At 46.2% G+C, this 19080-nt stretch overlaps 1 protein-coding gene across 9 annotated transcripts in view; it reads right to left on the reverse strand.

Moving 5' to 3' along the window:
• Window positions 1–4354: 4354 nt before the first annotated feature.
• Window positions 4355–19080, reverse strand: part of LOC129716391 (uncharacterized) — a 56975-nt gene continuing 42249 nt past the window's right edge. For 8 of the 9 annotated variants that reach the window (XM_055666266.1, XM_055666261.1, XM_055666267.1 and 5 more), the window contains 2 exons: window positions 13146–13187; window positions 4355–10364 (listed from right to left, as the gene is read on the reverse strand). In XM_055666266.1, coding sequence (XP_055522241.1) covers window positions 10248–10364; window positions 13146–13187 — 159 coding nt within the window. In that variant the 3' untranslated portion in view covers window positions 4355–10247. The remainder of the gene's footprint in view (window positions 10365–13145; window positions 13188–19080) is intronic. The other variant, XM_055666265.1, reaches the window with a different exon arrangement.

Below are 19080 nucleotides of genomic sequence, written 5' to 3' on the forward strand. Positions count from 1 at the left end.
CCTTTTTTCCAGAGATGCCGCCAGTCCCGCTGAGTTACTCCATCATTTTGTGTAAATTTCCGGGGCAAACCAGCATATGCAGTTCCTTCCTAACAATAAAGGTTACCCATCCCAACTTTGGAAACTATGAATGGAATGTTCCTCCTTGCAACGAGCTGTCTCAGTAAATCTTCTTAACTCGCTATGGATGATGTTTGTAAATAATTTATATGTCATAAACCAATGTAAATTTTACTTTGGAGTCACGTGAGTGACTACGTGAAGAAGGCCGTCAGCCCGCATGCGCGTCATTACGTCTAACGCATGGCGCAACGACTGGCTGGCAGGCGCGTCGCTCCTCCAGCAGTAAGTTTCAAATCCTACAAGTAAGTTTTCAAACTTACTTTTCAGGTTGTCCTTTTGTTGCAGGAATCTCTTTTCGCAGAGTTTTCCTGCTGTATATTGTAATACGGGGCGAAACCCGGACAGACCGCGGGGGAAACTACAGACCGCGGGGGAACCGGCTATGGACTGCGGAAGTGCGGGTAGCCGGTGACTGTCGGGTTCGCTACCCAAGTCGCTGACAATGCGGTCAGCGACTTCGACTTCGGCAGCCCAAAATGTGGGCAACCACACGAAGTCGGAGAGGCCTGGGCTGGGATGAGACAGGCCAGGAGGGTTCCCCTCCGACATACAAGGGTACGTCCTCGGATGTTTAACCCATCCTGATACGGTCCACGAAATAGGGCCATATCAACGCAGGTCCTCGGGGGGGTGTACGGCAGCGCCTGCTTTCAGGGCTGCTTACAATTCGCCCTCTCTGTGGAGAGGAGTGCAAGGGGTCAGTGTGTTACTAACTCCAACCATGGAATTATGTCCATGGCACATACTGCAATTCATGAGCAAGATTCCAGGAAACCTGGGGGTGGGTGGCGGCACAGTTCCCCTCACGTTACTAACGGCAATAAACCCCACTACGCCACCAATGGCAGTAGCAATTCAGTGAAGCTGGTTGCAGCTTGGAAGCTGATCTCTGTGCAGAGGTCTAAGGCCTAGGCCCAAGCCGGCCTTCAGGGAAACTGTGTAATCCACGAACCCTGGCAGTTCTACCCTCCAAATCAAGGACGGGAATAGAACCTACATCAGGGGCCTCTGGGCTTACCTCAAGACCACCGGTAACTATGCAGGTACGTGAGTCTGAGTCTGGTTTTCCGAAACATGGGTTGTGTGGACCAGTTATAGTTATGTGTTAAAAGGGAGAAATTATCACTTACACCAATAAATTGTGTAGTGGAATAGGACCTGCCATGGTGGTCTAGAAGTACTAATCGGATCCAGGCACCGTAATCCATCCCGGGAGCGGGTCCCACACAATTTGAGCCGCCTTTCCTCGACACCCTTCGTCTCCCTCCAAGACGCAGGGAGGCGTGTCCTGTACAGGCTCCTCCTCCACACCCTGCACTTCCTCGCCCTGGTCCACCGTCCGGACACCAAGTGGCGGTCAGTGTTGCCTTCCGGTCGCGAGGGGGGTCCCCGGTGGGGGTCCCTCTACGCAGGGATTCTCCCCCTCTACATTGGGGACCTGGGGTGGAGGGTATTGCACCGAGGTGTTCCCTGCAACCTGTTTCTCTCGCAGTTCACAGACTCGCCAGCCGCCTGCCACTGTTGCGGGCTGGAAGAGTCTGTGTACCACGTGTACATGGAGTGTGTGAGGCTGCAGCCACTGTTTGAATATCTAAAGGGGCTGCTCCTTGCCTTCTGGCTGCATTTTTCACCCACCATCCTCATCTTTGGACACCCTGTGCGTAGGGGAGAGGGTAGGGCTGAAGATGTCCTGGTTGGGTTGCTCCTGGGCCTGGCCAAGCTGGCCATCCGCGAGTCACGGCGCCAGACGGCGGAGGGCTCTACCCGAGCCAGCTGCCTGCCCCTTTTCCGGGGTTACGTCCGTGCCCGGGTGGGATTAGAAAGGGAATACGCCCTGTCTGTGGGCACCCTGGGGGAGTTCCGGGACCGCTGGGCTCCGCAGGGTGTTGAATGTATCCTCAATAAGGATTGTATCATAATTGTATAATAGTTTATTATGGATATATGTTTGTATTGTATTTATGGTGGTGTGTTCTGGCTTGTTTTATTGTAGTGTAAATATTATTTTTTAATAATTGAATAAATATTTTGATTAAAAAAAAAAATAATAATAATAAAAATGGTGGTCTTGATCCCTGGCTTGGAAAGCCTTCTTAAGCTGTACCTATCAGTCACCTGTGCAAGCTACACATGGTGGCGTCATGGTAATTCTGCTCATTAAAGGGACTGTGGAAGATTCTTCCCCAAGACGCGGACTTCATTCATATCAATAAAGTGATCAAATCTCTGATTTAACTGGGATTGGCATCTTCATTCATGTAAACATCTTCGCCCATGACAAATAACTGGCAGGTTTTTTCCAGCATTTCTCCCACTATGTCTGGCGTACGGGGGCCAAAGGCGCCCCAGTCCTTCCCTATAGACTGCATTGGCATCGGAAAGGAGCAGGACTCGGCGTCACTAGCACATGCAGCCTGTTTGGGTAAAGAGGAAACCAACAAAGCATCGATTTGCACAGCTAGTCCTGGCGACTGCTGAAGGAAGCAACCTGCCAACCCCAACTCAGAGGGAGTGCCAAGTCTTGGGCATCTATGTCAGACAAGATTGTGACTCGTCGCAGTCAAAGAACGCTCCGTCTTAAGGCATGTCCGGCAGCAGCTCCTGGTTCAGGGTTGCAAATTTCCTCCCACTCAAATGAGCGGAGTGGTAGAGAGTGCTACAGAAGCGTGCACATATGCCTGAAGCAACGCCTGGTTCAGGGTTGCAAATTTCCTCCCACTCAAATGAGCGGAGTAGTGAAGAGGGTGCTACAGAGGTATGCACATGTGGCTGAAGCAACACCTGGTTCAGGGTTGCAAGTCCTCCACCTCGATTGAACATAGTGATGGAGATGGTGCTAAAATACACGCACACATGCCTGAGGCAGCTCCTGGTTCAGGGTACATAAGTCTTCCCATTCGGATGTATGAAAGATGAAGATGGTTGAGGCAGCTCCTGGTTCAGGTTGCATAATTTCTCCCATTCGGATGTATGACGGATGAAGGTGGAGCCACATATATTATGCCTCCTGTCACGGATGCATACACAGGCAGTTCAAGTCACATGCCTGCAGCTGCCTTGGTTCATGGTTTGCATTGCTTCCCATCCAAAAGACTATGGGAGATGGTGTCGTAAAACATGCTTGGTACAGAAGCATGCACACAGAATTTGAGGATGCAGATGGTACAACTGATTCAGGTGCAATCACTCCCACTCTAAAAGAGTGTCAAATGTTAGTATGGATTGACTCCAAAGAGGAACCCAAATATGACTATGTGCCGGGATCCCATGCTTGATGCATAATGTACAACAATCACATGAGGGAAAGCGGTGTGCTTTGCCTCTAATATTGCTGCTCCATTGGGGACGGACTAGCCACTACAAGAAAAGTTGGCCAGCAGCATCAGCAATCTAATGGAAATGACAACCATGATGGACAAAGTCTGCGAATGAAATTTCGCTGAAACTCCAGCAAAGGTAAGGGACCTGGAGTTAGAGACACTGGTAAGTAGGTCTCGTTATTTACCTCCATGAACTCTGAAGAGGTAATATCGAATTGTTTGCAGCTCAACTCAATCACCAGCTACCAAAGTGTGCAGACCCAGGGGCAATAGCGGTAGATGCATTCCCGTTACACTAGAGAGAAATGTCTTTCATACGTCCCCACCATGTTGCCTCATCATTCGGTGCTTGCTAAAGATCCAGCAAGACTCCGCCTCAGGCATTTTGGTAATGCCTGACTGGCCTACGCAGCCATGATTCCCACTCGCGTTGGGCATGAGAACAAAGCCTTTTAAGGCTGTTCCCAAACGCAGAAATCTGCTGGTTCACCCTGAGACTGGGAAGGACCATCCACTGCATGATTGAATCAAATCTTTGATTCAGAGTCTGAGAATACCTTACTTAGGGCTCGGTCGTACGTTGGTCATGATCACTGAGGCCTGAAGAGATAGTACCAAGAAATAGTGCATCCCCTATATCATTAAATGGGAAGTGTTCTGTTTATAGTCCAACATCTGTATGGCACGACACGTATAACAGATGTTTGCAATTCCTCTCTAAACTAATTTTGAGGAGGGATAGAGTTATAGTGCCATAATGTGTGCCAGTGGTGCCTTGTCGTCATACTTGTTGCTGGGATCGGGACATCACTCTGTCGGATCTCGCCCACTGATAACCAGATTTATGAAACGTATCTCCAACTCAAAATCTCCCAGGCCCAGGGACTCAGAGATATGGGATGTTGACATTGTGCTGGTGCTGCTTTGCTGGTGGGCTCCAACTACATCTCTGTCCTTGGTCAACTCACTTACAAAGTGGTTATGCACATGGTGCTGGTTTCAGTGCAACGGACCCAGTCGTTGCATAAGCTACGACTGGACAAAATGGTTACATCTGTAGCCAAAATAACATTCTATTTTATGACTTAGTCAAGCAGAGCAGACCAGGGACATCAGGTTTCAAACTAGAGGTTTTGGCATGCCCTATGGACCTTCGGCTGTGTGCGGTCACACATCTACAACAGTATGTTAAGGTCACCAAGAGCCTTAAAGGCTCTGAACTAGCTATGTTTGTTAGTTACATAAAACCTCATAAAAAAAAAAGTATCAGTACAGACCACCTCCAGGTGGCTAAAACGGGGTCTGGCTTGTGCAGGAATGAACACTGACAGTCTCAAATCTCACTCCACCAGGGCTGCAACAACATCAGCAGCAAGGGTTATGGACGTTCCGCTGGACCACATCCTAGCGGCTGCAGGATGGTCAAACGAAAGAACCTTTCCAAACATTTCATAACTAACCCATTGCCAGACCAGGGGTATTTGCCAACTCTATTTTAGGTTCTGTTTTATAGTTTCCTCCTGGATGAAAGGGGTTACTATTATTATTGTTTGTACATTTAATAGCATCAGCATGCTTTAAATCTATGTCATGACTGTATGTTTTTTTAATGTTCACTCATCTGTGGTCAACTGATGCAGTTGTGTTGTGTGGACTCGTGTGCACGGCATGAAATCACAGAGCTTTGAAATCTTCATGTAGTCACTCTCCGAAGTAAAATGGTAAGATTAAACGAGAACTTACCAGTTTGAAGTTTGATCTTTATTTTATGAGGAGTTACGATGAGCGATTACATCCGCTCCCAACCCTATTATCATAAAGGTCATCTGGTAGTTCTAGTTCTCTCCAATCTTACTATGTTCAGTTCAACACTGTTATCTGTGATTTCACACCGCTGCTTTGAAGATTGACGCGCATGCGGGCTGAAGGCCTTCTTCATGTATTCGCTCATCGTAACTTCTCATAAAATAAAGATCAAACTTCAAATTGGTAAGTTATCGTTTAATCTTATCATTTAATTCAGTCCCTTGCAAGGGGTGACATTGAAACAGGAGATGTGGAGTCAGTATGGATAGAACTAAGGAATTGTAAGGGTAAAAATACCCGAATGGGACTAATCTACAGGCCCCCAAACAGTAGCCTGGACATAGGGCGCAAGTTGAATCAGGAGTTAAAATTGGCATGTAGTAAAAGTAATGCTGAGGTTGTTATGGGAGATTTCAACATGCAGGTAGACTGGAAAAATCAGGTTGGTACTGGACCCCAAGAAAGGGACTTTGTAGAGTGCCTTCGTGATGGATTCTTAGAACAGCTTGTATTGGAGCCTACCAGGGAGAAGGCAATTCTGGATTTAGTGTTATGTAATTAATCGGATTTGATAAGGGACCTCGAGGTTAATGAGTCATTTGGAGGCAGAGACCATAGCATGGTCAGGTTTCATCTACAATTGGAGAGGGAGAAGAGTAGATCGGAGGTGTCAGTGTTGCAGTTGAATAAAGGAAACTATGAGGCCACGAGGGAGGAGCTGGACAAAGTTGACTGGAAAGATACACTAGCAGGGATGACAGTGGAACAAAAATGGCAGGTGTTTCTAGGAATAATACAGAAGATGCAGGGTCAGTTCATTCCTAGGAGGAAGAAAGATTCCAAGGGGAGAAAGGGGCGAGCATGGCTGACAAGGGACATCAGGGACAGTATAAAAATTAAAGCGAAGAGGTACAACATAGCACAGATGAGCGTGAAGCAAGAGGATTGGGCAATGTTTAAAGAACAACAGAATATAACCAAAAAGACAATACGGGGAGAAATGATGAGGTACGAAGGTAAGCTAGCCAAGAATATAAAGCAGGATAGTAAAAACTTCTTTAGGTATGTTAAGAGGAAAACAATAGTTAAGACCAAAGTTGGGCCCTTGAAGACCGAAAAAGGTGACTTTATTAATGGGTACATGAAAATGGCAGATAAGTTGCACAAGTACTTTGGATCTGTCTTCACTAAGGAGGACACAAACAATCTTTCTGATATAGTAGTGGCCAGAGGATCTGGGGTGACAGAGGAACTGATGGAAATCCACATTAGGCTTCATTAGGCAGGAAATCCACATTAGGCTTCTTTAGATATGTTTAGGGAAAAAGAGTAGCAAAGTCAAATGTGGGTCCCTTGAAGGCAGACACAGGTGAAATTATTATGGGCAACAAGGAAATGACAGAAGAGTTGAATAGGCACTTCGGATCTGTCTTCACTAAGGAAGACATAAACAATCTCCCAGATGTACTGGAGGACAGAGGATCCAAGGCGGTAGAGGAACTGAAATAAATTTCCATTAGGCGAGAAATAGTATTGGGTATGCTAATGGGACTGAAGGATGACAAATCCCCTGGGACTGATGGTCTGCATCCCAGGGTCTTCAGGTAGGTGGCTCTCGAAATAGTGAACGCATTGGTGATCATTTTCCAATGTTCAATAGATTCAGGATCAGTCCCTGTGGATTGGAGGATAGCTAATGTTATCCCACTTTTCAAGAAAGGAGCGAGAGAGAAAATGGGGAATTACAGACCAGTTAGCCTGACGTCAGTGGTGGGAAAGATGCTGGAGTCAATTATTAAAGAGGTAATAATGGGGCATTTGGATAGCAGTAAAAGGATTAGTCCAAGTCAACATGGATTTATGAAAGGGAAATCGTGCTTGACTAATCTTCTGGATTTTTTTGAGGATGTGACATGTAAAATGGATGAAGGGGTGCCAGTGGATGTAGTGTATCTAGACTTTCAGAAAGCCTTTGATAAGGTCCCGCACGGGAGACTGGTGACTAAAATGAGAGCACATGGTATTGGGGGTAGGGTGTTGACATGGATAAAAAAATTGGTTGGCAGACCGGAAGCAAAGTGTAGGAGTGAACGGGGTAATTTTCAGAATGGCATGCAGTGGCGAGTGGAGTGCCGCAAGGCTCGGTGTTGGGACCGCAACTGTTTACCATATATAATAATGATTTGGAAGAGGGAATTAGGAACAATACTAGCAAGTTTTTGGATGACACAAAGCTGGGTGGCAGTGTGAACAGTGAAGAGGATTTTAGGAGGTTGCAGGGTGACCGGGCCAGGTTGAGTGAGTGGGCAGATACAGTATAATATGGATAAATGTGAGGTTTTCCACTTTGGCGGCAAAAACAAAGGGGCAGATTATTATCTCAATGGGGTTAGGTCAGTTAAGGGGAGGTGCAGCGAGACATGGGCGTCCTTGTACACCGGTCATTGAAAGTTGGCTTACAGGTACAGCAGGCAGTGAAGAAAGCTAATGGAATGTTGGCCTTCAAAACAAGAGGATTTCAGTAAAGGAGTAAAGAGGTTCTTCTGCAGTTGTATAGAGCTCTGGAGAGACCACATCTGGAGTATTGTGTACAGTTTTGGTCTCCTAATTTGAGGAAAGACATCCTTGTGATTGAGGCAGTGCAGCGTAGGTTCACGAGATTGATCCCTGGGATGGCGGGACTGTCATATGAGGAAAGGTTGAAAAGACTAGGCTTGTATTCACTGGAGTTAAGAAGGATGAGGGGGTATCTTATAGAAACATATAAAATTATAAAAGGACTGGACAAGCTAGGACAATGCACGAAAAATGTTCCCAATGTTGGGCGAGTCCAGAACCAGGGGACAAAGGGGAATAATGGGGAGGTCATTTAAGGCTGGGGTGATAAAATACTTTTTCACCCAGAGAGTTGTGAATTTATGGAATTCCCTGCCACAGGGGGCAGTGGAGGCCAAATCACTGGAGGGATTTAAGAGAGAGTTGGATAGAGCTCTTGCGGCTAGTGGAGTCAAGGGATATGGGGAGAAGGCAGGCATGGGTTATTAATAGGGGACGATCAGCCATGATCAGAATGAATGGTGCTGCTGGCTCGAAGGGCCAAATGGCCTCCTCATACACCTATTTTCTAGGTTACTATATTTCTATGATGTTGGATAGACTGATGGGACTGAAGGCCGATGAATCCCCAGGGCCCGATGGTCTGCATCCCAGGGAATGCATCTTGAGGTAGTGGCTGTAGAAATCGTGGATGCATTGTCGATAATTTTCCAATGTTCTACAGACTCAGGATCGGTTCCTGTGTATTGGAGGATGGCTAAAGTTATCCCACTTTTTAAGAAAGGCGGGAGAGAATAAACAGAGAATTATCAACCAGTTAGCCTGACATCGTGCTGGGGAAGATGCTGGAGTCAATAATAAAAGATGAGATAGCCGCACATTTGGATAGCAGTAACAGGATCGGTCCGAGTCAGCATGGATTTACAAAGGGGAAATCATGCTTGACTAATCTTCTGGAATTTTTTGAGGTTGTAACTAGGAAAATGGATAAGGGAGAGCCAGTGGATGTAGTGTACCTAGACTTTCAGAGAGCATTTGATAAGGTCCCACATAGGAGATTAGCGGGCAAAATTAGGGCACATGGTATTGGGTGTTGAGTGCTGACATGGATAGAGAAGTGGTTGGCAGACAGGAAACAAAGAGTAGGGATTAACGGGTCCCTTTCAGAATGGCAGGCAGTGACTAGTGGGGTACCGCAAGGCTCAGTGCTGGGACCGCAGCTATTTACAATATACATCAATGATTTGGATGAAGGGATTCAAAGTAACATTAGCAAATTTGCAGATGGCACAAAGCGGGGTGGCAGTGTGAACTGTGAGGAGGATACAATGAGAATGCAGGGTGGCTTGGACAGGTTGGGGGAGTGGGCAGATGCATGGCAGCTGAAGTTTAATGCGGATAAATGTGAGGATATCCACTTTGGTAGCAAAAACAGGAACGCAGATTACTATCTAAATGGCGTCAAGTTGGGAAAAGGGGAAGTACAACGGGATCTGGGGGTCCTTGTTCATCAGTCTATGAAAGTAAGAATACAGGTACAGCAGGCAGTGAAGAAAGCAAACGGCATGTTGGCCTTCATAACAAGAGGAATCGAATATAGGAGCAAAGAGGACCTTCTGCCGTTGTACAGAGCCCTAGTGAGTGCACACTTGGAGTATTGTGTGCATTTTTGATCCCCTAATTTGAGGAAGGACATTCTTGCTATTGAGGGAGTGCAGCATAGGGTTACAAGGTTAATTCCCGGGATGGCGGGACTGTCATATGCTGAGAGAATGGAGCAGCTGGGCTTGTACACTGTGGAGTTTAGAAGGATGAGAGGGGATCTAATTGAAACATATAAGATTATTAAGGGCTTGGACACACTAGAGGCAGGAAACATGTTCCAGATGTTGGGGAGTCCAGAACCAGGGGCCACAGTTTAAGAATAAGGAGTAAGCCATTTAGAATGGAGACGAGGAAACACTTTTTTCTCTCAGAGAGTGGCGAGTCTGTGGAATTCTCTGCCTCGAAGGGCGGTAGAGGTAGGTTCTCTGGATACTTTCAAGAGAGAGCTAGATAGGGCTCTTAAAAATAGCTGAGTCGGGGGATATGGGGTGAATGCAGTAACAGGGTACTGATTGGGGATGATCAGCCATGATCACATTGAATGGCGGTGCTGGCTCGAAGGGCCAAATGGCCTCTACTCCTGCACCTATTGTCTATTGTCTATAATGCAAGAAACGCTGTTTTCATAATTGATGAGATCAGAATTAGGCCATTCGACCCATCAAGTCTACTCCTTCATTCAGGCTGATGTATCTCTCCTTCCTAACCCCATTCTCCTGCCTTCTCCCCATTCCCCCTAATATTCTGACGTGCTGTTTTACCAGCATCCCTCCACATTGCAATAAAACAGGCACCCACATTTTAATGATATCTTTTATTTTGCTAAGATGATTGTGTTTAAAGCCGTCTTTTCAAATCACAGTGAGAATGAACAATAAATGGGTTCATGAAGTCCATGCTAAGTAATAACAGCAACGCATTTTGTAGAGCTTTCAATCCGAGGGAACAGTTTGCCTGCAAAACAAAAAAAAAATACTTTTAATGGTAGACAAAAATGTTGGAGAAACTCAGCGGGTGAGGCCGCATTTATGGAGCGAAGGAACTAGGCAACGTTTCGGGTCTAACCCTTCTTTAGTCTGAAGAAAAGATGGCTCAAGCGACCATCTGGTTTGGGAATCGCTCTGCCCAGGACAAGAAGGCTCTGCAGAGAGTAGTGCGTTCGGCCAAACGCACTATGGGAACTTCACTCGCCCCCCTGCAGGAACTATACATTAGGAGGTGCAACTCCAGAGCCAATAAAATCATGGGAGACCCCTTCCACCCCTGCAACGGACTGTTCCAGCTGCTATGGTCAGGCAAACGCCTCCGTTGCCATGCTGTGAGAACGGAGAGGTTGAGAAGGAGTTTCTCCCCAGAGGCCATTAGGTCTGTAAACTCCTATCTCACCAGGGACTAACTTCTACTGTACCACTAACTGCTTTTCTATAAATTGCTGTTTTTTTCCCTTTTTCCTTCCGCCCACAATATTTAATATGTAAAAGAATATGTGATTCTTGTTTTTGTAGTTTGTTTGGTTGCTTGTTTGTTTGTCTTTTTGCACAAAGTCCGCGAGCATTGACACTTTTCATTTCACTGCACATCTCGTATGTGTGTGTGTGACGAATAAACTTGACTTGACTTGAGACAATTAACACTAGGGACAATTTACAATTGTACCAAGCCAAATTAACTACAAACCTGAAGGAATTTGGTATGTGGCAGGAATCTGGAGCACCTGGAGGAAACCAACGTGGCTCATGGGGAGAACGCACGAGCTCCGTACAGACAGCGCCCGTGGACACTATCGAACCAGGTTCTCTGGCGCTGTAACGCAGCAAGCCTACCGCTGTGCCACCGTGCACCGAGATGGGAACAGACTATTCTGGCAATGGTAGGCTGTCTGGCAGGAACTCTACAGAGTTTCATAACAGCAACATTTCATCGGGACGGGAGAAGATGTCAGACCATTTGTGCTTCTGCTCTTGTGTTTCTCTTACATTTGTTGCCGCTTCCTGGAAAGCCAGCCGTCGACTGCAGCAAGGGTTGCACGAGACGACATGCTGTACATCAGCATAGCAGCGGTAGAGTAAAGGGCCTGTCCCACCAGCATGCGACCTGCATACGGCGAGTGCGACCTAAAGGGCCGGTGCCCACCAGCATGTGGCAAGCGCGACCTGACGTGGTCGCTTGAGCCGTACGGCCTCGTGGGGCCGGTCCCACTTCGATCGCCGGAGCCGTATGGAGTTGTGCGGAGCTGGTCCCGACATCGCGCGGGGCTCCGAAAAACTGACCGTGTTCAAAAATTCCGCGCGGCAACGGCCTGCCGGCCCGCAGCCGTCTTGACGCCGTACGCAGCGCCTCAACGCAATGTCACTCACTCGACCTCCACGTGGCTCCCGCTTCTGGTTTGGTCGCACTTGGCGCATGCCGTATGGCTCAAGTGACCACGTTAGGTCGCGCTTGCCGCATGCAGGCGGACGCTGGTGGGACCGGCCCTTTAGGTCGCGCTTGCCGCATGCCGTACGGCTCAAGTGACCACGTTAGGTCGCGCTTGCCGCATGCTGGCGCACGCTGGTGGGACCGGCCCTTTAGGTCACGCTTGCCGCATGCAGGTCGCATGCTCGTGGGACAGGCCCTTTACTGCTTTACAGTGCCAGAGACCCAGGTTCGATCCTGACTACGCGTGCTGTCTGTTCAGAGTTTATCCACTCTCGCTGTGACTGCGTGCGTTTTCCCTGGGTACTTTCTTTTCCCCCTACACTCCAGAGAAGTGCAGGTTTGTAAATGAATTAATCTGGGATAACAGAACTAGTGAGAACGGATGCTTGTTGGTTGGCGCGGACTCAGTGGGTGGAAGAGTACGTTACCATGCTGTATAACTAATCTAAATTAATCTAAGATAAACAACACTAAACTAATATAATCCAAATTAAAATGCACTAAACTGAACGGCACTAAACTTAACTAAACTGAACTGCACTAAATTAAACTAAGTTGCATTGCACTAGACTGTTCTAATACAAACTGTGCTAAACTCAACTGCACTAATCTGAACAGCATTAAACTCAACTGCACATGAATAATCCAAACTGAAATGCACTAAATTAAACTAAAGTAAACTAAACTGAACTGTGCTAAACTACACAAAACTAAACTACACTAACCTAATTTAAAGTAAATTGAACCCAACTCGACCCAACCCAACTCACCCAACCCAACTCAACCCAATTTAAGTTCACTCCACTCCACTCATCACTACTCAATTCCACTCAACTCCACTCATCACTTCTCAACTACACTCAACTCATCACTACTCAACTCCTCTCCACTCAACTCCACTCCACTCAACTCTACTCCACTCTACTCCATCTACTCTACTCCACTCTACTCCACTCTACTCCACTCTACTCCACTCTACTCCACTCCACTCCACTCTACTCTACCCCAGTCAACTCCACTCCACTCCACTCCACTCAAATCAACCCAAGTAAATTCAACTCAGCCTAACACAACCAAACTCAATCCAATATCCCCAGTGTTGAACGCTAGGATTCCTGCTTAATTTAATATCCATTCACTCCCATGAACAGCCAAATGTGAGGGAATTCTCTCTGACAGGGTTTCTGCTGGCAGGACGTCGACATGAAACATTAAACTAGGTCCTCTGGCCTTCTGCATTATGAAAACATTGACTGTCACCTGTCCTTCAGTGTTTTGTGAAAACAGTGAAAAATACAATGAACACAATAAATTTACCATGTCCACCATCGTTATCATATCGAGATGATGATTAGTATCCTGTTGGAGAAACAGACTGGCATGAATAATGTTGGCAGGATTTAATTCGGAAATGAACATTTTAACTCAGTCGGTTACAGTTTATTTGTGGAATGGTCTGGAACAGGAGATAAAACTTAGCACAAACGTAATTCAGTTTAAAAAGATGTACAAAAACACTTTTTTTAAAGGACATCGGGATGAGGATAGATGATTGTGAATGGGATATTTGTTATACTGATTGAATTGGGAAGGGTGATTATAGGGTGATGGGTTGTATATATGACTAAGAGATACTGTGAGTATATGAGGGGTTTTTCTTTTCTTTTTTCTTTTTTTCTCTTTTTTGTATGGCTTTGTAAATATTTGATTAGTTCAAGTTCAAGTTTATTGGTCACGTACTCAATTATAGATGTATAACCAGTAGTGAAATGCTTAAGTGCCTGTCCAGTTGTGCATGGTTCCTCACTTACACATAACCCACATAAAACAATACCCACATATAACACATAATAAATATGTACCCCATAGATACCAAATAACCCACATAAAATAGTAAGATTAAACGAGAACTTACCAGTTTGAAGTTTGATCTGTATTTTATGAGGAGGAACGTTGAGGGAATACGTGAAGAACCCGCTTCCAATGCATGCGTGTCATTCTTCAAAGCAGCGGTGTGAGGTCACAGAAACTATAATGACCTAACATAGTAAGATTATCAAAGAGATACCAGTTTTTGATATGATCATAGGAGGGTGGGAGCAGAGGGCACGTATTCCCTCAACGTTCCTCCTCATAAAATACAGATCAAACTTCAAACTGGTAAGTTCTCGTTTAATCTTACTATTTTACTTCGGAGTCACGTGAGTGACTACGTGAAGATTTCAAAGCTCTTTGACCTCATGCCATGGAACGAGTCCATGCTTCACAACTGCCTTGGGTATTGGGAGAGAGTATCATTAGCAATTTTAAACACACTCATATAAAGACTTGTGTGATATAACGAAAAATAAATGTATTAAATTGAAATCATAGCCCTGTAACCTTTCGGGCAAATTATATTATTGAACGTAAAATGTTTTCAGAAAACGATGATGGCTCCAAAACTGGTTTGTTATAAAACCTTTGGAAAGTCCTTTCCGATGACCATCCTGTATGACTCGTGCAATGCGTGTAGCGATCTGACACGCATGCGTTGGAAGCGGGGTTCTTCACGTAGTCACTCACGTGACTTCGAAGTAAAACAATACCCACATATAACACATACCCCATAAATATACCACATAACAAGTAGTGCTGTTACAAGCAAAGTGACATTAGTGTATAAATGTAAATAATTTGGTGTACATATCGATGCTGGTGTACATGTGGTGTACATATAGCTGCTAAATTTGTATGATAATTATAAGCAGTTGAATAAGAGGTGGGAATTAATAAGCTTTGGCTTCTTCCTGCTCCTTTTCGGACACATACGATTTCATTTATTTATAGATATTGTTTATGACACATCATAAATATTCTTGTTTTGTTTTTTTGTATGCTGTTTCATACTTGCTTTTTATTCTTTTATTCTGTTCGAAATAAAGAATAAAATAAAATAAAAATAAAATCATCTTGGAGAATGACCCCTCATGACTTCCTCAATGAGTCCCTGGCCTGCTGATTTGATTTGATTTAATTTAATTTGTTGTCGTAGTCTTCAATTAAGAGACAACAAAATTATTTTTCTCTTAGTCATACAAATAATAATAAAAAACCCCACAAAAACACAGAGCACAGAAGTCTACAACACAAACATCCCCACAGCAGCACCAAAGTTCCCCACTGTGAGAGAAGGAACCAACGTCCAGTCAGCCTCCTCACTGATGTTCCCCAATGTTCACACGTGTTCGAGCACCCCGCAATCGCCGCTATGGGGGCCGGTTTTTCAGGCCCTCTCGCCGGGAATGACGGAACCCCGATGTCAAACGGGAGAACATCCTCAGCGGCCTTTAACTTTGAATCGGCCACCTTCCACCGATGTCCGCGGCTCCCGATGTCCACAGGCCGCGCTGGGCGGAGATTCGTGCTGGCGACCCCCGGCAAAAGATCCCAGGACTCCGCGATGTCGAGGTCAGCGCCGCCTGCGTAGGGAGCTCCGCACCCACAGCTCCGCGATGTTGGAGCAGCGGCCCAACACTCCGAGGTTCCAAGCGGCGTTCCAGGCAAGGCCTCGCCCGCTCCGCTCCGCTTTCCAGCATCTCGCCGCCGCCGCTGCTGAAGCTCTGGTCCAGTCCAGCAGGAAAGGCCGCGCCAATCCAGTAAGTAGGCCGCGATGGGGGGGGGGGGGGCAAGCGCGCGACTCAGATAACAGTCCCATCCTCGTCAGGAAGTGACTGAAGGACGGTTCCCCCTTGCCATACCATCTTCCCCCCACACAAAATACTGACCCCCCCCCCAAAAAAAACCCACACTTTACATATAGCAAAAAAAAAACCCAAAAGCCAACCAGACTGTGGGCGGAGGCAGCTAGTAACAACGCCACCGGATGTCCAGACTGACACAGTAATTTACTCATATTTTAACTAGCTTTGAACTACAGGATTCAATGTTGCACTAATATAACGGCAGGATCTCTGTGGGTTATTGAATAATAAACAGAGCCGTTCAAAAATTGAGCAGGTCAACTGGCATATATAGAGAAAGAGAGTCTGAAATGCCCCTGTCCCATTTAGGAAACCTGAACGGAAACCTCTGGAGACTTTGCGCCCCACCCAAGGTTTCCGTGCAGTTCCCGGAGGTTGCAGGTGGGTGCCGGAGGTTGCAGGTAGTGGAAGCAGGTAGGAAGACTGACAAAAACCTCCCGGAACCACACGGAAACCTTGGGTGGGGCGCAAAGTCTCCAGAGGTTTCCGTGCAGGTTTCCTAAGTGGGACAGGGGCATAATTAGACAGCGTGTTTAAGGATTGGGCCCAGACCCTCGCAAACTAAAACTACACCCCACAGTCAGAGAATTCATTATGCAGCCTCACAGCAATTTGGTTAGGGTGTATTGTGTTAAGTTATGGTCTCCCTAATACAAGAAGGATGTGAAAGTATTAGAAACTGTTTACCAGAATGACTCATAGATTAGTGAGTACTAGCTGCAGGTTACTAAACCATACTAATCCAAACTGAACCAAAGTAATCTGAACTGTACTGAAATAATCTAAACTAAAATGCACTCCGAGCAAACAATGCTAAGGGCACTGAACACGGGTGCACTACAAGAAAAGCTGCAGGCCCTGTATGGCACTGCACCAGAGTGAACTCAAAACCTGTGCTACAAAAGCATCAAGCTCCAGTGCTCACTACCATTACACTCAACTCTCTCCCATGGACAAGTCCGTGGTCCCTGCCTCAACCAAAAAATCCATACATCGTACCGGTAATACAAAACAATGCCTCCCCAGCCACCACCTGAATGACTACCGTCCGGTATTCTTGAATAACTACCTCGGTAGTCATGAAATGCTTTGAAACCTGAACGGAAACCTCTGGAGACTTTGCGCACCCATCTGCGCCCCGGAGGTTGCAGGTGGTTCGGAACATGGGAAGCAGGTTGCAGTTCGCATACTGACAAGAACCTCCCGCACGGAAACCTTGGGTCCAAAGTCTCCAGACGATTCCGTTCGGTTTCCTAAGTGGGACAGGGGCTAACTCCCCATGGACAGGTAATCCCTCTCTAGTACCACGTGGTCTCTCTAACCCCGGAAAAGAGGCAGCCAAGAAGGGGGTTCTCTTCCGCCTACGTGAGGGATGCCAGTTGGCATAGACTAACAGTCATAAGCCCTAGCCCGATGCTTCAATGTAACACGATAGCTAGAATTTACCAGACTGGCCGGGAAGCTACTGGAATTAGGGCTCAAGTGGTTGGACAGGCTCCCTGTGTTGTTCCTGGGTCCTGGAAGTCCACCGCCAAGGGGCCCAGGTAGTCAAGGATAAGGGGGAATACATCGAAGTCCCTCACCCTGAGCACAGGATCGCCCCAGGAGTGCGTGAATATTGTACTCCCTGTACACACATGACTGTGTTGAGGTTCAGCTCCAGTTCATTAATTAAGTTTGCTGGATGACACTGTGGTGGTGGCTATGATCTCAGACAATGATGAGAGACGGCCTACGGGAGGAGGAGGTGGCTGATCTAGCACTCTGCCAGGATAACAGCCTCCTCTGAACATCAAAAAAACGAAGGAGCTGATCATGGACTTTAGGAATGGCACATCATCCGAGGACGTTTCAATGTCCTATGCTGTATAAATGGGGATCCTGTGGATAGGGTGAACTGTTTTAAATATCTGGGAACCTCCACATCTCTGAGGATATGACATGGTCATCACACGCCTCGCAAAACAGTAAGGCAAGGCAGCGCCTTTGTGACCTCAGGAATTGAGGAAGATTCAGAGTGTCTCTGAGGATCCTCCAGTGCTTCTACGCAGCAAAGGGTGAGAAAGCATCTGCGTCCGGGGAACATTACCATCTGGTTCGGGAATTGCTCTGCCCAATGGACAAGAAGGCTCTTTCTGCAGAGAGTAGTGCCCTTCGGCCGAACGCACTATGGGAACTTCACTCACCCCCCTGCAGGAAGTATACAACAGGAGGTGCAACTCCAGAGCAAACAAAACCATGGAGATCTCTTCCCCCCTGCAACAGACTGAACCGCTTGGTTTTGTCAATAAAATCCGTTGCCATGCAGTGAGAACGGAGAGGTTGAGAAGGAGTTTTTTCCCAGAGGCAATTCGGACTGTAAACGCCTTTCTCACCAGGGACTAACTGTACAGAACGTTTTTCCTTCTATTATTTATTTGTAAAATAATATGTGTGTTATGATTGTGTTTATAATTTGTTTTCTTTGTTTTGAAATCGTGAGAGATTGCCACTTTCATTTCACTGCACATCTCGTATGTGTATGTGACAAATAAACTTGACTTGACTTGACTTGACTTGACTTGACTTGACTTGAAAGTATTAGAAACTGTATGTTTACCAGAATGACTCATAGATTAGTGAGTACTAGCTGCAGGTTACTAAACTATACTAATCCAAACTGAACCAAAGTAATCTGAACTGTACTGAAATAATCTAAACTAAAATGCACTAAATTAAACAATACTAAATTAAACTAAACTAAACTGCACTAAACTAAACTGTGCAGAACTGTAATATACTGCACCAGACTGAACTAATCAAAACTATACTAAACTAACATACAAAAGTGAATCAAACGACAGTAAAACAAAACCAAACCACACTCAACTCACTCCAACATGCACAGTGCTAAACCCTTTACTCAACCAATAATACATTTATTTAATTATATACATTAGTATGTATAATACAAAACAATACAAATAAATCCACCACCACAATTGAAGTAAAACTAATATTCTTGAATAACTATTTATTTCACCATCCGTACGCCCCTGTCCCACTTAGGAAACCTGAACGGAAACCTCTGGAGACTTTGCGCCCCACCCAAGGTTTCTGTGTGGTTCCCGGATGTTGCAGGTGGTTGCCGGAGGTTGCAGATAGTGGAAGCAGGTTGGGAGACTGACAAGAACCTCCGGGAACCGCACGGAAACCTTGGGTGGGGTGCAAAGTCTCCAGAGGGTTCCGTTCAGGTTTCCTAAGTGGGACAGGGGCTACCAACAGCGTGCCCATGGACAGCACGTAATCCCTCTCTAGTACCACGTGGTCGTGGACGTAACCCCGGAAAAGAGGCATGCAGCAAGCTCGGGCGGAGTTCTCTTCCGCCTGGCGCCGTGACTTGCGGATAGCCAGCTTGGCCTGGCCTAGGAGTAACCCAACCAGGACATCATAAGCCCTAACCAGTCCCGATGCTCAATGTATCCAAATATGGGGATGGTGGGCGTGTGCTCGCTAGAAATTAGAAGATT

The sequence above is a fragment of the Leucoraja erinacea genome, unplaced genomic scaffold (genome assembly GCF_028641065.1).
Source record: "Leucoraja erinacea ecotype New England unplaced genomic scaffold, Leri_hhj_1 Leri_225S, whole genome shotgun sequence".
In the NCBI taxonomy this organism is placed as follows: domain Eukaryota; kingdom Metazoa; phylum Chordata; class Chondrichthyes; order Rajiformes; family Rajidae; genus Leucoraja; species Leucoraja erinaceus.